This window comes from Coptis chinensis, chromosome 3, assembly GCF_015680905.1.
Source record: "Coptis chinensis isolate HL-2020 chromosome 3, ASM1568090v1, whole genome shotgun sequence".
Taxonomy (NCBI): domain Eukaryota; kingdom Viridiplantae; phylum Streptophyta; class Magnoliopsida; order Ranunculales; family Ranunculaceae; genus Coptis; species Coptis chinensis.
In genome coordinates, this window is record NC_141458.1 from 33,232,284 (window position 1) to 33,250,317 (window position 18,034).

Here is an 18,034-nt window from a genome sequence, read left to right on the forward strand (position 1 = left end):
ACACCGGAATTCTAAAACTTCGAGAGCCATTCATGCTCTATCGAGAGCTTATTTCGCTCTGACTTCCGTGGACCAAAAAAATTCCAGTTTTCTACGGGTAGTTTCCGGATCATTCACAGCTATTCCAGAGCGTAATTTTGAGATGACATCTCCTACATTGATACCGAATAATCTTTCAAGATTTGTTTCAAAGCACTACTTATGGTGCTTGGTTTCATTTGAGGTGATCACACACGTAGTCGGGACTGCTTATGGTTCTTGCAAGCATTTGTTCTTGGACTTGCCATGCCCGCTGAAATACAAGACCCATGATGCTATTGGGTAGATAATATGCATGTCTACACTTATGACTTTTGCATGAGGCTTATGGGTCCGGCATTTTCCGTGTAGAGGACCAAGGGACATATAACGTAGCCCTTGGTAGCTTGTCCCTTAATGTGATACGGTAATGTTCTTTATCATGCTAAACATATTAGGGGAGTGGCATTTTTCTTCTCCGCGAATGATGCCACTTGCGATGTTTTCCTTTGCTTTAGCTGAGGAACGCTGCTATATGACCTTCCTAAGACCTTAATGTCTAGTTTAGCACGAGCCCATAGCATGAGGCATAAGTATCTTCTTATGCCTATATTAGTTTCCCCGTATTATGCTATGTTTCTTTCCTGTTTTTTTGTGCCCGCTTCACGGATTGGGTTGGGGCGACATTTGTGAGACCCACCAATTATATTATCGATCTTTCCGTGCAATGACTTGGCAAGGATGGAGGATACAACCTCATCAGTTGCACCTTACACCCCATCCCACCAAGTGGCTTTTACAAAGGTTAGCATCCGTAGATGATAAATGGCGGCAAGCTTGGCAAATTATAATGGCATGGCAGAGATCGCGAAGGAACCTCACTTCTTTATAGAAGAGGAGGATGACGAAAACGCTGGAGTGGAGGTAAGTTTTTAGTTTCAGTTAGTGTCCGCTTATGTCCCAAGCAATTTAATTCCTTAACCCCATAATGGGTGGAACTCTTATAGAGTTAAGTTCGTCGGTTTTTATTTCCTATATTAGTATATTCTAACCTTGTTTTGCAGATGTTCCAGAATTTCACGCATTTCCATGGTATTTTTCTACCCTCTTTATTTAAATGCTTTGAGGACAAAGCATGTTTCTTGTTTGGGGGGCATAGAAACACGTGTAATTAAGGCATCTGTTAGGATATAGATATGTATAATATGCATTTGTTTTCAAGTTAAAAATTTCAAAAATATAAATAAATAAGTTTATGCTATACACTTAGGAATATTAGTATTGTTTTTTTCTCTATGCTCTTAACAATCTAGAAGTCTCACACGTAGCTTTTGCATCGAAATAATTGTTAGAAACTTAGGTTAATATGTAGGTAATAATCTTTGCATCTATCTATAAATATATTACATGAGTATCTATGATTGTTAGTAGTAAGTTTCTGAAATCTAGGCTAGAGTACTTATTCTACAAATCCTGTGAGAATATAGCCTAAAGCCTTATATGAGAGAAAATATTTGAGAAATGACACAAGGGGAGAAGTAAAATCCGGATAGAGAAATCACACGTCCACTTGCTTGATCACTATGCCATATCCTAAAAAGTAGAATTTAGGCCCTCTTTGGATCGATATAGCCAAAAATTCAAACCTATGAATTATTTTCCGCTAGTCTCCCTCCGAGCCTTTCTTTAGCCTTCCATAAACCACAATTCCTTTACCCCGTTACAAAAACAAAACAAAATAAAAAATTCAACTTACCCAATCTAGAATAAGTCCGAGAATAGAATGAGTGAAGAAAGAAGAAGAGAAAACCTCGTAAAACAAAAAATTAGTCAGTTTCTTCCTTAAAAAAGAAAAGAAGTTTCCATCCAAAGAAAAGAAAAGAAAAAGAAAAATAGAAATAAATAAAAACTCCAAAAATAGAATAAAAGGGAGTCAAAAGCCAAAGAAAAGAAAAAGAAAAAAATATGGCTAATGATGGAAACAAAGTATAGAAGCAAAAAGAAAATAACAAGGTTTTCTCTAATTTATATAATATGAAGACTCTATTATCTCGGACTTGTCCGCTTGTATATCCATTTCCTTCCTTCTTAAACCATCTCCTAATCCCCGCAACACCTAATAAAGACCTCTAGCTCAATTAGGAATAGGTTAGTGTGATAGTAAGTGGCAGTTGTGTTTGATCGACTCCGGCTTCCTTGTGTGTCATTGAGATTGTAAGGTAAAGTGTGCCCACTGCACAATGGAGTAGCGAAACTTGAGCGGAAAAATCGAGTGATTTTTGTCTTGACTTTTATGTGAGGACCTACTTAAGGACGCTTATTCGAAGTTTTCGTAAACGGACCTGCTAAGCATTTCATAGCATTACTCATTGTATATATGTTTATTCGTAGATGATTGATTATTATGCATATATTAGCTTAGGTTTCGACATGATTATTCTATATTCAATTGCTAGTGAGATGTATAGATAGTTGAGACATGAATGAGAAAACAATAGTTTTATTTCTTAGTCGTTGTAGTATAGATGAAGTTTGTGAGTACCTTCACTAGAAAACTCTCACGAGGCTATAACTCGTCCACTAGGGAATTCCTAGTGGTTTAAGGCCTTGTTGCATATGGTCAATGCAATCGCACTCAGCGAAACGAGAGTAGTTAGAACTCCATTTTTGGTCACTTATTCTAATTTCTCATCTTTGCTTGAGGACAAGCAAAATGCTGTTTGGGGGTGGTTTGATAAGAGCCCAAAACTGTAGTTTTAACCCCTTAATAATCATACTGTTAGACCAATTATGTGAATAATAAGTAAGAGTTAATACTGATTACGTGTTTTTATACATTTCAGGCTTCAAAGTCCATTATGTGCAGAAATGTGCCACTTTAGCGAGATAAAGGAGCAAAAGTCAGCAGAACTTCCGAATGCCATATCTTTGGACTCAGACCTCGGAATTGGGCCTACCTTATGTCAAAACGACCGGCTCGAAAAGAGCTTTCCAATGGTTGAAGCCTTGGCCCAATCAGAGGAGCAGAAGTGGACGAAACATCTGTCGAAGCCAACTGCAGCTGAAGAGCCCATTTTGGACTAAAGAAATTGGGTTTTGGGCCCGATTTTCCGGCCCAAAATATGGCTCCAAGCCCATGCACGATTTTGGATCTGGAAGTATAAAAAAAAAGCTTGACTCTTTGTTAATGGCAGTTAGGTTAGGAAGCTAATGTTAATGGAGTTTAGGGTTAGAAAAAGATAGATCTAGATTAGTTTTTAGATCTAGATCTAGTTTTGAATCTCCATTTTTATTAGTTTTCATTTCCCTTGTTTTAATTTAAAGTATTAAAATATTGTTAATGCTTCATTAGATAAATCAAGTAGTTTATTATTGATCAAATTCGATTTTGTCATTTATCTATTGCTTAGATCTAATTTCATTTCTTGGTTGTTAGTCATTTCGTAGTTATTGATGTTAGATTTTAATTATTGTTTGTTAAATTTCATAAAGTTAGAATCTTTAGATTTAGTTGTCTTAAATTTATAATTAGTTTTAGTTTAAACACCAAACACATCACTCTCACCATTGTTCCTTGTGTTGGATCAATTGAATTTGTTTAAGTCTTGAGAATTAAGAGTGGAACGAATTCCTTACTCATTATATTGCATGATTATGTTTTGAGAGTAAGAGATTTTGATTTAAACGTAAGAACGGTAAGATTTCGTATTAGTGTTCTTGTAGCATTAATATTTAGGATTCTATTATTTTTACGATTATCAGATTACTTCGCTGAAGATGCCACTCGATAGTTCACTCAGCCCATGGATGGAATTCACTTCCTCCATGGAGGCCAGAGGATTCTGCATTCGTATCTCCACCAACTCAGGGAAACTCAAGGAAACAGCACAGTGTCACTAGAACACTGTAGAGCATCAGAGACGTGCTCCTGCGTATTGATAGACATGCTAGGTTCCGACGTCCGCAAGGAGAAGGATCTTCTAGACGTCGAGACGAGTCATGCACGGATTCTGACTAGGATTCTCCCTAGTGTCCGTATAGTTGGATTTATTTATTTTTAATTTTCTTTCTTACGTGTATGATGTAGTATAAGTTAAATTATATGCTTAATATTATATGCTTGTTTTATTTTGCTTTTCTTGTGGAATTTGGTATATGAGTAGAAGGTAAAACAGATACATCATGCCAAAATTTTCCATTTTTCTTTCATGCATGTTTTCAAAAATACAAAAACTCAAAAATATTTTATAGTAGAATAAATATCCCTAGTATAATAAACCATGTATTTCTCGTTCTATATCAAACAAGCCACGCCCCGAACTTATTTGGGGGTGGCGTATTTTCATCATGAAGAACATAATACAGGTGTATCGCCGTTTTTGCTCATCTTTCTATGGTAATCTCTTTCCTTATCTCTTCATACTTTGAGGACGAAGCATAGTTCTATTTGGGGGTGGTATAGTAACATTTTGCAAAAAATAGGTATTTTCTATATAATAGATATAACAGTATATTTCTTCCATTCTAATTTTTTTTTTCGAAAAAGACCAAAAATATTTTTCCGTTTAGTATTAAAAAGCCTTATTTCCTTTTTCTATGATGAATAAAAAGTTTAGAAGTCTCATTATAGCAATAGAGTAAGGATTCGTTCTTCATACTTAGACTAATATACGTATAATAGTTATTTTCTATATAATAGATATAACAGTATATTTCTTCCCTTCTAATTTTTTTTTTCGAAAAAGACCAAAAATATTTTTCCGTTTAGTATTAAAAAGCCTTATTTCCTTTTTCTATGATGAATAAAAAGTTTAGAAGTCTCATTATAGCAATAGAGTAAGGATTCGTTCTTCATACTTAGACTAATATACGTATAATAGTTTCTGCATCTTTTCATGAATGATGACATATATCAGCATTTGTTTGTATATAACAGTGAGTTTCCGAAGCCAATGTTAGAACAACTAAGTTCCACATCTTATGAGAATCTAGCCAAAAGCCTCATCTGAATGATTATTAAGTGATAACACAAAAGATGTCTGGATAGAAAGACCACACGTCCACTTGCTTGATCACCACGCCATATCCTAATAGAGAATTTAGGCCCTTTTTGGATCGATATAGCCCAATAAACATTAAAAACCCAAAAAAATAGTTTTTCTCTAGTTACCCCTCTTGAGCCTTCACTTTTTTCTAAAAGCCTTTTTATTCTTCACCAAAAATTCATAATATGTTACAACACACAATAAATAGCTTACCCAGCTGACAAATTGAGAACTGGATGGATATCAGAAAAAGAGAAGAGAAGACCTTGTACCAAAACATAACAGTTACTTGCTTTGAAAAGAAAAGAAAGACCCATCAAAAACCAAAACTCCAAAAATATCAAAGGAGTCAAAAAAATTGAATCTCCTAAAAGTTTAAAATCAAAAGGAGATGATATCAGAAACAAAAAGAAACAAAAGCAAAGTCAGAACTCTCAAAAATTCAAAATCATATGGAGTCACAAAGCCAAAGGGCTAAAATAATATATCACAATTCGGAAGCAAAAGAACAAAACAAGTTTATTCTCAGGTTACAAGTATCTTGAAGACCCAGTTTCTTGACTTATCAGATTTTGTTTTTCCATTCCGTTTTTCTTTCTAAACTATCACCCTAGCCCCGTAACTCCTAATAAAAAAACCTCTAGCTCGATTAGGAATAGGATGGTGTGATAGTAACTGGCAAGCATGATCAATCGACCCCGGTTTCTTTGGACGTCATTTGAGTATGCGAGGAATATAAGGGTCCACTGCACTTGAGATAATGAACATTGAGTGAATCTATCAAAGAGTTGTGATTGCAACATACCTCTGTGAGAACCCACCCTAAGGAAGCTCTCCAAAAGCTTCAGAAACGACTCTGCTTTTGCATTTCATTGCTCATGTTTTGCACATTTATCTTTAGATGATTAAATTACTGTATATATGTTATTCTAAGTTCAAAGGAGCTTGTCCTTATTCACCGCTAATAAGATGTATGAATTTCTGAGAATAAATAAGGAAACAAGACCTTTTGTACTAAATAGAAGAAGTTTGTGAGTACCTTCACTAGAAAACTCTCACGAGGCTTAAAGCTCGTCCACTAGGGAATTCCTAGTGGTTTAAGGCCTTGTTGCGTATGGTAAATGCAATCACACTCTGCGAAATGAGATTAGTATAACTTACAATAAATCACTCATTTGTGATTTTAGTTTTTTCTCTCATCCTTGCTTGAGTACAAGCAAGATGCTATTTGGGGGTGGTGATCAGCTCCCAAATGTGCATTTTATTACCCGTATATTGTCGCATTATAGCCTATCTTACCCTTAACGAAAAGACAACTCATAGCTTTTATTTCCTTTTTTAGGTTATGGAGTATTTCAGACCACTTATCCTAAAAGCCGCGTCCTAACACCAAAAGGAGCCTTAATCATGCTTATTATGAAGACCAGAAGCTGCTATAGAAAAGTGCTGAAAAAGTAAAAGTCAACGGTCAAAGTCAAAAGTCAAGGTCAAAAGTCAAAGCCCTCAAATCAGAAGACCATAGATGGAGGCCCTTATCTCAAAATATGACATTATCCCAAAACCTACCTTGGTTAAGAAGAAATCAAAAAGCAAAAACAAAAACAAAAGCAAAAGCAAAAGCAAAAGTGAAGTGTGAGGTGTCTCATTTATAATGGAGAAGGGCAAATTTGTAAAAGGTAAAAGTAAGGGTATATAATCCAAAAGTAAGGGAGAGAGAAAGTATCCATTGTCTTTGGATCCAAACCATTTGGTTTGTTTAATTTCTTATCTAGTTTTTCAATTCAAGTTTTTACTTTGTTGTTCTTCATTTCCTTTTAATTAAAACTTGTTATTTTCATTTGTTCTTATTTCAATCTTCAATCAATCTTTGTTGTTCTTGTTTCAATCATCATCAATCTTTCTTTCAATGTTTTCAAGTTATTTCAATACTAACAACTAAAGCTTTCTTGTTTTCATTAGCTTAAAACCAATCTAATCTATACAAAGAGTCTACCTTTCTTCTTCATAACTCCCAAACTAAACCTCTAAACAATTTAGGATGAACCTCACTTCTAAACAAACTTTTTGAAGTAACACACCACAATACACAAGCCTTTAGCTACTCACACTTTAGTTTAGCTGTAATTAGGGTTCTCTCTCTCTCTCTCTCTCTCTCTCTCTCTCTCTCTCTCTAGTTTAATTTAGGTTTAATTAATTAGTCTGTAGTGTAGCCTCCATTAAACCCTATTCAATAAAAGCTTTTAGTTAATTTCAATTCTTGTCTTTACATTATTGTCTTAGTTTAATTAATCCAATGACAGAAGGCTAAAACCTCCATTAGAGGGGGGGGGGGGGGGTTAATGAAACCACGTGAGGATGGTTAGAAATTAGTTTAATTATTGTTTTGCATAAGAACTTCAAGTTCTTTGTTGTGAGTGTCTAGAGATAGAGCTCATAATGGAGGACTAGAGATTAGAAACCCCATCAAAGAGATTTGTGGGGGTGCTAATCTCTCATGCTAGTCAAACAATGACAATAGAGATGTAGGTTGTTTACTTGGGATCAAAGAAAAACGATTCGATGACTAAACTAATAGCCAATTGAATCACGTGGTTGATTACCTATCTAATTATCTTTCTTTCATTTAAATCTACTGTTTCGTATCTTTTATCTACTGTTTTCATATTATAAATTGCTCTCTCATTATTGAATAGTTGTTTAGTCTAAATTCGTGTCAAGTACGTGCAAACAAAAGTGGATCGAAAATGATTTCTCCCATATATCAACATGTATTGAGAGTATTATTATATATTGATTAGCATGTTTTAGTATGTAGAAATACTATTTTTACACTATCAAAATTTAGTTATCACTAGCAATTCTAAAAATGAGCCCACAGTAAGTTGCCACATTCCATATTCTTTCATCTATGATATTTAGACCACCCTCAATCTTACCAAGCTTGAGAGTTGCATGATTGGCTTTATGTAGTCTTCTTTCCATAAACGGCCCTGACCACAAGAACTTATTCGTTATCTAGAGATCTTATTCACCACACCAATGGGTAACATAAAAGTCCTTGCCCTGTAGCCTAGGAAAGACTGCAAAATTGATTGGATCAGTTGTACCCTTCCTACAAAGGGCAATAATCTATTCTTCCAGTTAGTTATTCTAGAGGAGAACATCTCTATCAGTGGCAAACAATCTTTAAGACCCAATCTAGAAGCTGTGAGAGGGAGGCCTAAGTATTTAACATGAGGTTGGATAAGAGAAACTTCCATTGTACCAACCAAGTCCTTACTTCCATTCTCAGAAATGCTGCCAGTAACCATTGTGGTCTTGTTAGCATTGAGCTTTAGACCAGTTAGGTTGGAGAAACATTCTAACACCTCCTTTACTCCTTCAATAGAAGCTGCATTACTTTTACAAAACAACAAAACATCTTCTGCAAAGCATAAGTGAGTGATATGCAATCTTTTACACTTGGAATGATAATCAATTATTTTTCTACTCATGGCCTATTTCATAAGACCACCTAAGACCTCCATGACCAGAACAAATAAGTAAGGAGATAAGGGGTCCCTATGTCTTAGCCCTTTTGTTCCTTCAAAATAGCCCTGTGGAACTCCATTAATAAGGATGGAGCAGGAGGGAGAGGTATAACACACAGTAATCCATTTAATGAAAGGAAATGGAAATCTAAATCTCTTTAGGATCTTCTCCATAGAATCCCAACACATTGAATCATAGGCCTTTTGTACATCTATTTTCATAGAACACCTGTGACGACCATGACTTATATTATAACCTCTAATGAGTTCATAAGCTAAGAGTAAGTTGTCTTGGATGCTTCTCCCAGGGACAAAAGCAGATTGGTTGAGATCAATCACATGAGTCATAATAGGTTTCATCGTATTACTAATCACTTTGGAGATGCACTTATATACTACATTACAGCAAGCAATAGGTCTAAATTCATCTAACCTTGAAGGTTTATGTTTTTTGGGATAAGACACAAAAAAGTAGAGTTGATACCTCTATGCAAATAGTTGTGCCCAAAAACATACTTAACTGCCTTAATGAAAACCTCTCCAATGATTGACCAAGCTCTTTTGTAGAAAACCACATTGAACTCATTTGGTCTAGGAGATTTACTGTCCTGCATATCAAAAAGGGCCTCTTGAATTTCCTCTGAAGAAATGCTCTCCATAAGAGTAGTCGTTTCCTCTTGACTAACTTCTCTTCTGATAGCCAACTCTTCTAAAACATTTTCATTTCATTCGATGCCATCTTCAACTCCCAAAATGCCTTCATAATATTATAGGAAAGATCGAGAGACCTTTTGTTGTCCTTGCACCCTGTTACCATTGAGGTCCTCCACATACCATATAAGATTTATAGTCTTTTTCTCTTTTATTGCAGCAAAAATGAAAGCATTACATTTGTCACCACAACTCATCCAATCACATTCTAGTCTTTGACTTAAATCTACCTGTTCCATCTCTACAAGCTTGACAAGTTTGCTTCTGCTTTCTTTCTCCTTATTGCTTAGAAAATTATTTAAAGGTCGAAGTTGTTGATATCTCTGTATCTGCTTTAGCTCCTCCCTAGCTACTTCCACTCTCTTTTGTAAGTTAGATAGATGCATGCGAGCCCAGCCTTTAAGTCCAGCCTTCACCAGCTTCAACTTCTGTGTAAAAACATACAACCAACTACCATACACCTCTGTCTCCCAGCAGGCTTGAACAATTGGTAGAAAATTAGAGTGCATTGCCCCAAAGTTGCAAAATCAGAAAGGAAGCTTCCTCTTTTCCTTATTGAATATACTGATGACCATTGGAGAGTGGTCAGAAACACTAGGAGTGTGGAACTCTACAACAGAATTGGTGAACTGATTTAACCAAAGAGAGTTAACCAACACTCTATCAATCTTAGACCATTTCCTTACAACTTCACCACAATTTGTCCATGTAAAAAAGTTACCATAAGATTTAAGGTCTGTCAATCCAGTGTGCGATACTAGATTAGCAAAAGGGATGGTTTCCCTGGGTGTAACAGTCTCACCTCCTATCCTTTCATGGGAGTATAAAACATTATTGAAATCTCCCACTACCACCCATGCTTCTTGAATGGTAGTATATAAATTCTTTATATCTTGCCATAGCAGTAATCTTTCTCTCCTACTATTCGGGGCATGAACTACTGTCAACAAAAAACTAGAACCATCATGTAAGAAGGATACCTTGCAATGAATAAATTGGCCTATCTCCTTAAGCTTTAGAACAACTACTTTACTAACATCCCATGCCAACAATATTCTACTTGACGCATCACTGGCATAGTTATGCACAAACTCCCAAGATGGACAACATATCCTATGAATGAGCTCACTATTAGCTTCTCTAACTTTAGTTTCTAATAACCCCATCAGAAATACACCATTCTTTGTTCTAAAATGGCCTATTTCTTTTTCCTTATTTACGTGATTTAACCCCCTTACATTCCATACACTACAATTCACTTTCGTTGAGAGTTTTTCTTCCCACTAGATCCTTTATTTTTATTTCTACCCTTTTTACCATTGTTAGGGGAGTTGATTTCTTCAAAATTTCTCCTCTGAGCTCCAGTTTTAGCTTTCGCAGAAGCACTATTTTGTGAATTCTCTGTGCTATAAGGGTTACTTCTTGTTTCACCACTCCTAAGAGCCAATAATTGTTCTTGAGGCTTCTCAACCTCATGATTAGAAAATAGATACTATTCTGCATCTGAAATATCATCCTCAAGTTCTGAAGTAGACTAGTGGTTAGTATCTCAAAGTTGTTTCAATGAGGTTCACCATAAATTGTTTGGAGCTTGAATGAATGGGAGTTTGAAGGGAGGAAGGTAGGTTTCGTAGATTTTAGGACTTGTTTTCTTAACTTTAGTTGTATTGAAGAACATTAGAAAGACTTGTTGATTTGAATGATTTAAAATACTAACTTGAAAGGAATAAGTTGATTGAAAGGAAGAACACAACTTGAAGGAAATAACTTGATTGAAATAAAGAATAAACTTGAAAGAAATAACTTGATTGAATTGAAAAACAAAAAGTAAACAACTTGAATGCAAATGACTTGAAAAATAAAATCCTACACTACTCCTACATGACACTAGAATAAGTCTAGGTGCATTCTCTCATCCTACTTTAGAGTTCTCATGCTCTTACTTTTACAAAATACTGATTTGCCTTCTCCATTTACAGTCAAGACACTTCACCAAGTTTGCTTTATGCTTTTCCTTTTTCCTTTTTCCTTTTGCTTTTTCATTTCTTCTTGATCATGCAAGCTAGGTTTTAGAGAAAGCCTAGCTTCTTTTGTATCAAGGACATCTATCTCCGGTCTTCTGAGTTAAGGACTTGACTTTCAGCTTTCTGGTTTGGAGTCCTTGACCGTTGACCTTTGATTTTGACTTTGACTTTGACTTTTTCAGCACTTTTTCATAGCAGCTTTGAGTCTTCATAATAATCGTAAATAAGGCTCATTTTGGTGCTAAGACGCAGTTTTTATGATAAGTGGTCTGAATTACTCTGTAACCTGAAAAAGGCAATAAAATCTATTGAGTTGTTTTTTCATTATGCGTAGGAAGGGCTGTAATGCAGTAATGTAAGGGTAATAAAACGCACAATTTGGGAGCTGATCACCACCCCCAAATAGCATTTTGATTGTCCTCAAGCAAAGATGAGATAAAAAGCTAAGATCACAAATGAGTGATTTATTATTAATTATACAAATCTCGTTTCGTAAAGTGCGATTGCATTGACCATATGCAATAAGGCCTTAAACCACTAGGAATTCCCTAGTGGACGAGCTTTAAGCCTCGTGAGAGTTTTCTAGAGAAGGTACTCACAAAGTTCTTCTATCTAGTACAAAGGGTCTTGTCTCCTTATTTATTCTCAGAAGTCTATACATCTCATTAGCGGGGAATAAGGACAAGCTCCTTTGAACTTAGAATAACATATGTACAGTAATTTAATCATCTAAAGATAAATGCACAAACATGAGCAATGAAGCACAAAAGCAGAGTCATTTCCGAAACTTTTGGAGAGTGTCCTTACGGTGGGTTTTCACAGGGATGTGCTAAAACATAAACTCTCTGATAGATTCACTCAAGTTTCGTTCAATCAAATGCAGTGGGCATTTATATTCCTCACATACATGAATGACGAACAAAAGAAACTGGGGTCGATCGATCACACTTGCTGCTTACTATCACACTATCTTATTCCTAATTGAGCTAGAAGCCTTTTATTAGGAGTTACGGGGCTAGGGTGATGGTTTAGAAAGAAAAAGGAAGGGAAAACAAAAATCTGAAAAGTTAAGAAATTGGGTCTTCAAGATACTTGTAACTAGAGAAGAACCTTGTTTTGTTCTTTGCTTCCGAATTGTGCTTCTTTAGCCCTTTGGCTTTGTGACTCCATAAGATTTTGAATTTGGGAGTTCTAACTTTGCTTTTGTTTCTTTTTGTTTTTGTTTATGATATAATCTCCTTTTGATTTTGAAATTTTAGGAGATTTGATTTTTGACTCCTTTGATTTTTTTGGAGTTTTGGTTTTTGATGGGTCTTTCTTTTCTTTTCGAAACAACTAACTGATCTATTTTTGTACAAGGTCTTCTCTTCTCTTTTTTTGATATCTATCCAATTCTCAACTCGTTATTTGGGTAAGCTTTTTATTGTGTGTTGTAACGGGTTAGGGATTTATGGTGAAGAATAAAAAGCTTTTAGAAATTGGTGATCCAAAAAGCTTAAATTCTCTCTTAGATATGGGGTAACTAGAGGAAAACATCTATCTTTTTAGTTTTAGATTCGCTTATTTGGCTATATTGATCCAAAAAGGGCCTAAATTCTCTCTTTTTCCATATTTTAAAGCGTTTGTTTATCCAATCAAAATGGAAATGGCTTTTCCATATGGAAACAAATGGAAAAGGTTTTGGTCTTTTTATCCGGACATCCCGAAATAGATAAATAGGAACTTATCACTAATAATCATTTAGATGATTCTTTTGGCTAGATTCAAACAAACATGATATGGAACTTAATTGTTCTTAACCTTAGTCCATTCCAAAACTCACCCATTTTATTTCTATATACAATCAAAAGCTTTATCCATTCCATTCCAATTATTCCATTTGGATACATATTATTCATGAAAAAATGCAGAAACTATTGTACGTATATGATAGGGTTATATACTAAAAGTATTACTTTTGTATTAACTCTAATTCTTTATATTTTGAATGAGAATCATATGGGCAAATGTTATGCATATTATATATGTTATTAGTTATATGCATGTGTCTAATACTTTATGTTGTAGATGATATAGTGTGAACACACAGAAGATCATATCATCAGTACTTTATAAAGTATAAGTAATCGTTCACAACCTAGATGGATTAGGACAAACCACTGGTACGGTTGTAGTATAATCTGGTATTAGTCTATCTTGACTATAGGATTACACTAGTACACTTTGTGTGTATTGAACAATACCAAGTGAGGTTGTTTCTCCTTATACTGACTATATAAGAGAACAAACGCCTCTGTTATTATGGATGCTTGTCCTCATAATCCGGATATAATAATGGGTACTTACATGTATTGTACATTGCTTTAAATCATCAATGAGTGAGATTCATATGTGAATCAACAAACTCGATGGATTGGGTAATGACATTGTATGTAAGGTGTGAAGTTGATTATAGAAGGAATCCGTGTCCCGTAAGAAGTCGGGTTGATGATGTCCCCTTAGGAGCTCAAAAAGATTGTCATGTAAACCCTGCAGGTGGATTTATTCCGACATGACAATGAGGTTGAGTGGTACTACTCAAGGACATAAGAAGTTGATTAATGTAGTTGTCAGTAACTTGGACTTAATCAAGGAACATTCGATATCTTAAACACGGGAGATCAACGAGCATATAATATGGAGCCCGTAAATGCCGACATCGCAATTTGGGATTAGAGGCGTTGGTCAACAATGACCTTTAGTGGAATAAGCCATTTGTTGGACGGACTTGGGCCGTGTGTTCTGGGCTAACATGGGAATCCCAAGCCCGTTAGGAGGCCCAACCCTAATTTCTCCTCATGGTCCCTGTTATAGCCTATAAATAGAATACTCTTTCTTTCTGGCTGAAATTCACTATTCATTATTCACTACACCGCATTGGTGAAAAACGACACTAGCTTAGGACCGGCCATGACCGCCTTTAATTTAGGACTTTGCAAAACCGCCGATATGGCATAAGGTCGTCAGATATCGATCTAACCTAAAATAGGGGACGGATTTTGGTGTAGTAAATACACGACGGTAAAGGTAGTTCCGAACTCGCCGCTTAGGTGGTGGGCTGGCTTTTCATTCATTCTCGTTCACCGCTTTTCACTATTAAGCTCATTTTTTTTCATTCTCGCTCATTATTTTCACTAACACAAGTATGAGAGACTCTAGTGGAAAGTGAGAGAGAAACACTAAAAAAAAAGGTGACTTCTAACAAACCGCTTCGTGAGCTTCGCAAGGAACACAAGGAGCACAAAGCAAGAGCTTGTGAGCTTCAAAGGAAATTGTAAAAGCTCTCTCTCTCTTCAAAACATAAAATTTAATTAGTTAATGATTTTAAAGCTTCAAGTTTGTTTATTTTCGTCTGATTTTTGTTTGTTAAATTGATGTATTGTTCACTAAACTGAAATGGGTATCTGCAACTTGGATCAAATCAAAGTTCCTTCTCCAAATTGAGGTAAAGTTCTTTCCTTTTTTCATTCTTTTTCATTTCTTATTGTTTTATTACTATGGATTCAATGGGGTTCGCTGAATCTATCATGGGTATTTGTTATTTCAATTTTTTTTTGATGTGTATGAAATATTCATCTACTTTTTGGTATTTGGGTTATGTTAATTTGATTGATATTAAATTATTTGGTGCTGGTTGTTTTAGGGTTGTTAGATCTTAGTTGTTACTGGTGACAAATGTTATTATTAATTAATCTTGTTCAGTTTTTAGTTGTAAACTAGTTCTGTTGTAGAAATTATTTTCTTTTGTTAAAATTTGGTTTGGGTATTTGCTAAAAAGCTATCTTTGTGTGATTCTTGTATTGTTAATGTTTTTGTATATGTTGAAACTTACATGAAGTGTTCATTACATTCCATGGCTTAGAGAACAAGTTCGTATGAGTCATATATTCTTCTTTAGTAATTTATATAGCTTTCTCGTATTTTCTGTCATTTAGGTTCTACAAGAATTCTAACATTATGCATTTTCATCCCACCAGTTAGAAAAGGACGAGATGTCCACTTTGAAAAGGCTTGCCGAAGGCCCGTCTTTCAAAGCTATGTCATATAATCAGTATAGCGTAAATGGGTATACATTTTGCACAGCAAAGTCTGAAATTTCTAAGACAACACAAAACAACGGGGTTATTATGAATGCTATGACAAGCTTTAGAACAAGTGCAAAAGATAAGAACTATGTTGATGGGGACATGACCTATTATGGTGTTGTAAACTTGATTCTTGAGTTGGATTATACTGAAGCAAACAGTAATTTGTTGTGATTGGGTATGAACAAGAGATAGAATAAATGGATGTTCGAAAGGGCAACATCATTTTTGTTATGGTCCATTTGTTTGTTTGTACTTCATGTGTCGCATTCCTTGTTTGAATGCAGCTCCTCTTTGTATGTACTAGTTTGTACTTGTTCTTTTTGTGTGGACTTGTTTTTCTGGGTGCAACTTCATGTTTGTATGGAATGGTTGAAGGTTTAGTAGATGAAAGTGTATATGTTATGAGTATTTTTAAGCATATTTTTATCATCTATTTTTCCCCCCTTTGTCATTGATGTTTTGCATAAGATTTCAGCATAATGTACGTCTTCCAAGTCTCAACATTCAGAGGGTGGGGATGGATCCGGACAAAGTGAGCATGGTGATGATGGTAATTAATGTATTGTTAACTTAATGGAAATTATATGATGTGTATTTTTTTTTTCTAAGGTATCTTTTTCTTTGTTATAGCAATTGTTGAAAAGAAGTGTGTTCTATTTGATGAAGATGGAAGACCCGTTGGAGGCAAATCTGCAGAATTCTCTAGTTCCTTGGTGAAATCGATCGTGACCATGCTTCAATTGTATTCCGTGACGTGGAAAGTGGTACCCGACTAAAAGAAAAACCTCATATTGTGTATATAACATAGATTTTTTCTTCTAATATTTCAGAAAGAAAAGAATCCTAACACTCCGGCCTGTTACTAGAACAGTCTTGTATGTGGCTTTACATACCAATGACAACGGCACTTGCCCCATTGAAGAGCATTGCGTTGAAGTGGTAAGAATCTTAATAAATGGTAAATTTTTTATGTTAATAAAAAGTTGTTTTCTATTAGAATGAATGTTTTCCATAGCTCTGTTTCACCCTTACGCTAGTATTAACTGTATGCATTGTATTTTTTGTCTGCACTACTTGGTACAACTTGCTTCTGACGTAATAATGTAAACTTGTATCTTTGCTTCATTTGCAGGTCTAAGTGAACGAGTAGCAGATATTAAAACGCGCATTCATACGATGAAGTGTCTTACCTCCTTTTCTGAGGCTGTCGGCCCAGGCTTCATTTTTTAGAGTGCGTATATTTGACTCGTCGTGTTTTTACTTGTTTTTTTTTTTATTAATAGTCATTTGTGGAAGTTGTCTTATGTTATGTTTTCCTCAACAAGTTATGTACGTCATCCTCATGTGCAGTTTTCATTGTCCTTCACTGTTTTTTCTCCCAAATAATTACGACATGCTTTATATACACCGTTATAGCTGTATAAAATCATGAAAGAACACAAGAATCGAAGGTTCTTAGTGAGGGGATTACCTCGATATACGGTTTCGCAAAATTGAAAACTTTGGTATTTCACTTATAAAGCTTAAGGTGGTTGTAATTTCTTTCCTACCACATTTTAGTGACATTCATTTTTGGTCGTGTGTCTTTATGTTGTCATGTTAATCAAGCTTTTCTCGATTTTCTCTGCAGGATTTAATTGAGTTCTCAAAGAAAGACACCGGATTGCAATCCAAAGAATGCTACCATCGAATGAATCACGACTATCAAGCTTATTGGGGTAGTACACAAGTTTATTGGTCCGGGTGAGTTTTCGGTTTATTAATTGTTTTAATTTGTTTTGTGTGAGTTTGATGATCTAAAGTAGTGGTAGGACTTCCAATATATTTTCTGCAGATATTAAAGGATTTCTTCGATGTTAAGCCCGCACTTCTCGGTGCACTTGATCTTGAGTATGAGAAAAATCCTTTTGAGGTATGCCGCTCTATCCACACATTTTTTCTCAAGAGCACCGCTTCTAGTATTTAATATCATTTGCAATAGGGTACATCTGCAAAGCACCAAGGAAAACTGTGAAAGCATCGGAATCCACCTTGTCTATGTCCGCCGGTGGATTGGATGGCCTTCCACGTGAAGATATTAGTGGGAAGATAACACCTACTTTTTCTCAAGAACTTGTCTAGCCCCGATTGGAAGGTGTGTTGGGGTTTTGTTCATTCGCATTAACTTAATTATTTGGATATTGTTAAGCACCCAATGATCGGGTCTTTGGTGGTGGTGTTCAATCACCGCTTTCACTACTTTGTAGTACTAAGCTTGCTTGTTTTTCGATGTTCAAGATCCGTTTGGAGTCTATCATCGATTCAGTGAATAAAATTTTAGAAGAAGCTAACAAAGCATTCAACGGAACTGGTATGGTTTTCATTTATTTCCTCGAGATATCAATTATGCACATATTTAACTTTATTCATGCATTTGACTGCTATTATCTAATTTTGATTGCTTATTAATAGCTTATCTTTTCACTTGGCCTCCCAGTTGAGTTATTTGGTGATCTTAGAGGTCGTCTTTATGACACTAACAAAAATTTGGTTATGGCAACTTTGGTTGTTGTTGGTGGAGTTGCATCTGCAATGGGACC

General features: G+C 35.3%; 2 protein-coding genes across 2 annotated transcripts; both read right to left on the reverse strand.

Moving 5' to 3' along the window:
• Window positions 1-8,087: 8,087 nt before the first annotated feature.
• On the reverse strand, window positions 8,088-9,813 carry LOC147509247 (uncharacterized). The gene is made up of 5 exons (XM_086597748.1): window positions 9,408-9,813; window positions 9,078-9,302; window positions 8,851-8,988; window positions 8,245-8,454; window positions 8,088-8,143 (listed from the first exon to the last, which is right to left on the reverse strand). Exons 1-5 carry the CDS (start codon window positions 9,811-9,813, stop codon window positions 8,088-8,090), a joined length of 1,035 nt encoding a protein of 344 aa, XP_086453874.1.
• An 18-nt stretch (window positions 9,814-9,831) lies between these two features.
• Window positions 9,832-10,470, reverse strand: LOC147509248 (uncharacterized). The gene has a single exon (XM_086597749.1). It carries the CDS (start codon window positions 10,468-10,470, stop codon window positions 9,832-9,834), a length of 639 nt encoding a protein of 212 aa, XP_086453875.1.
• Window positions 10,471-18,034: the final 7,564 nt, after the last annotated feature.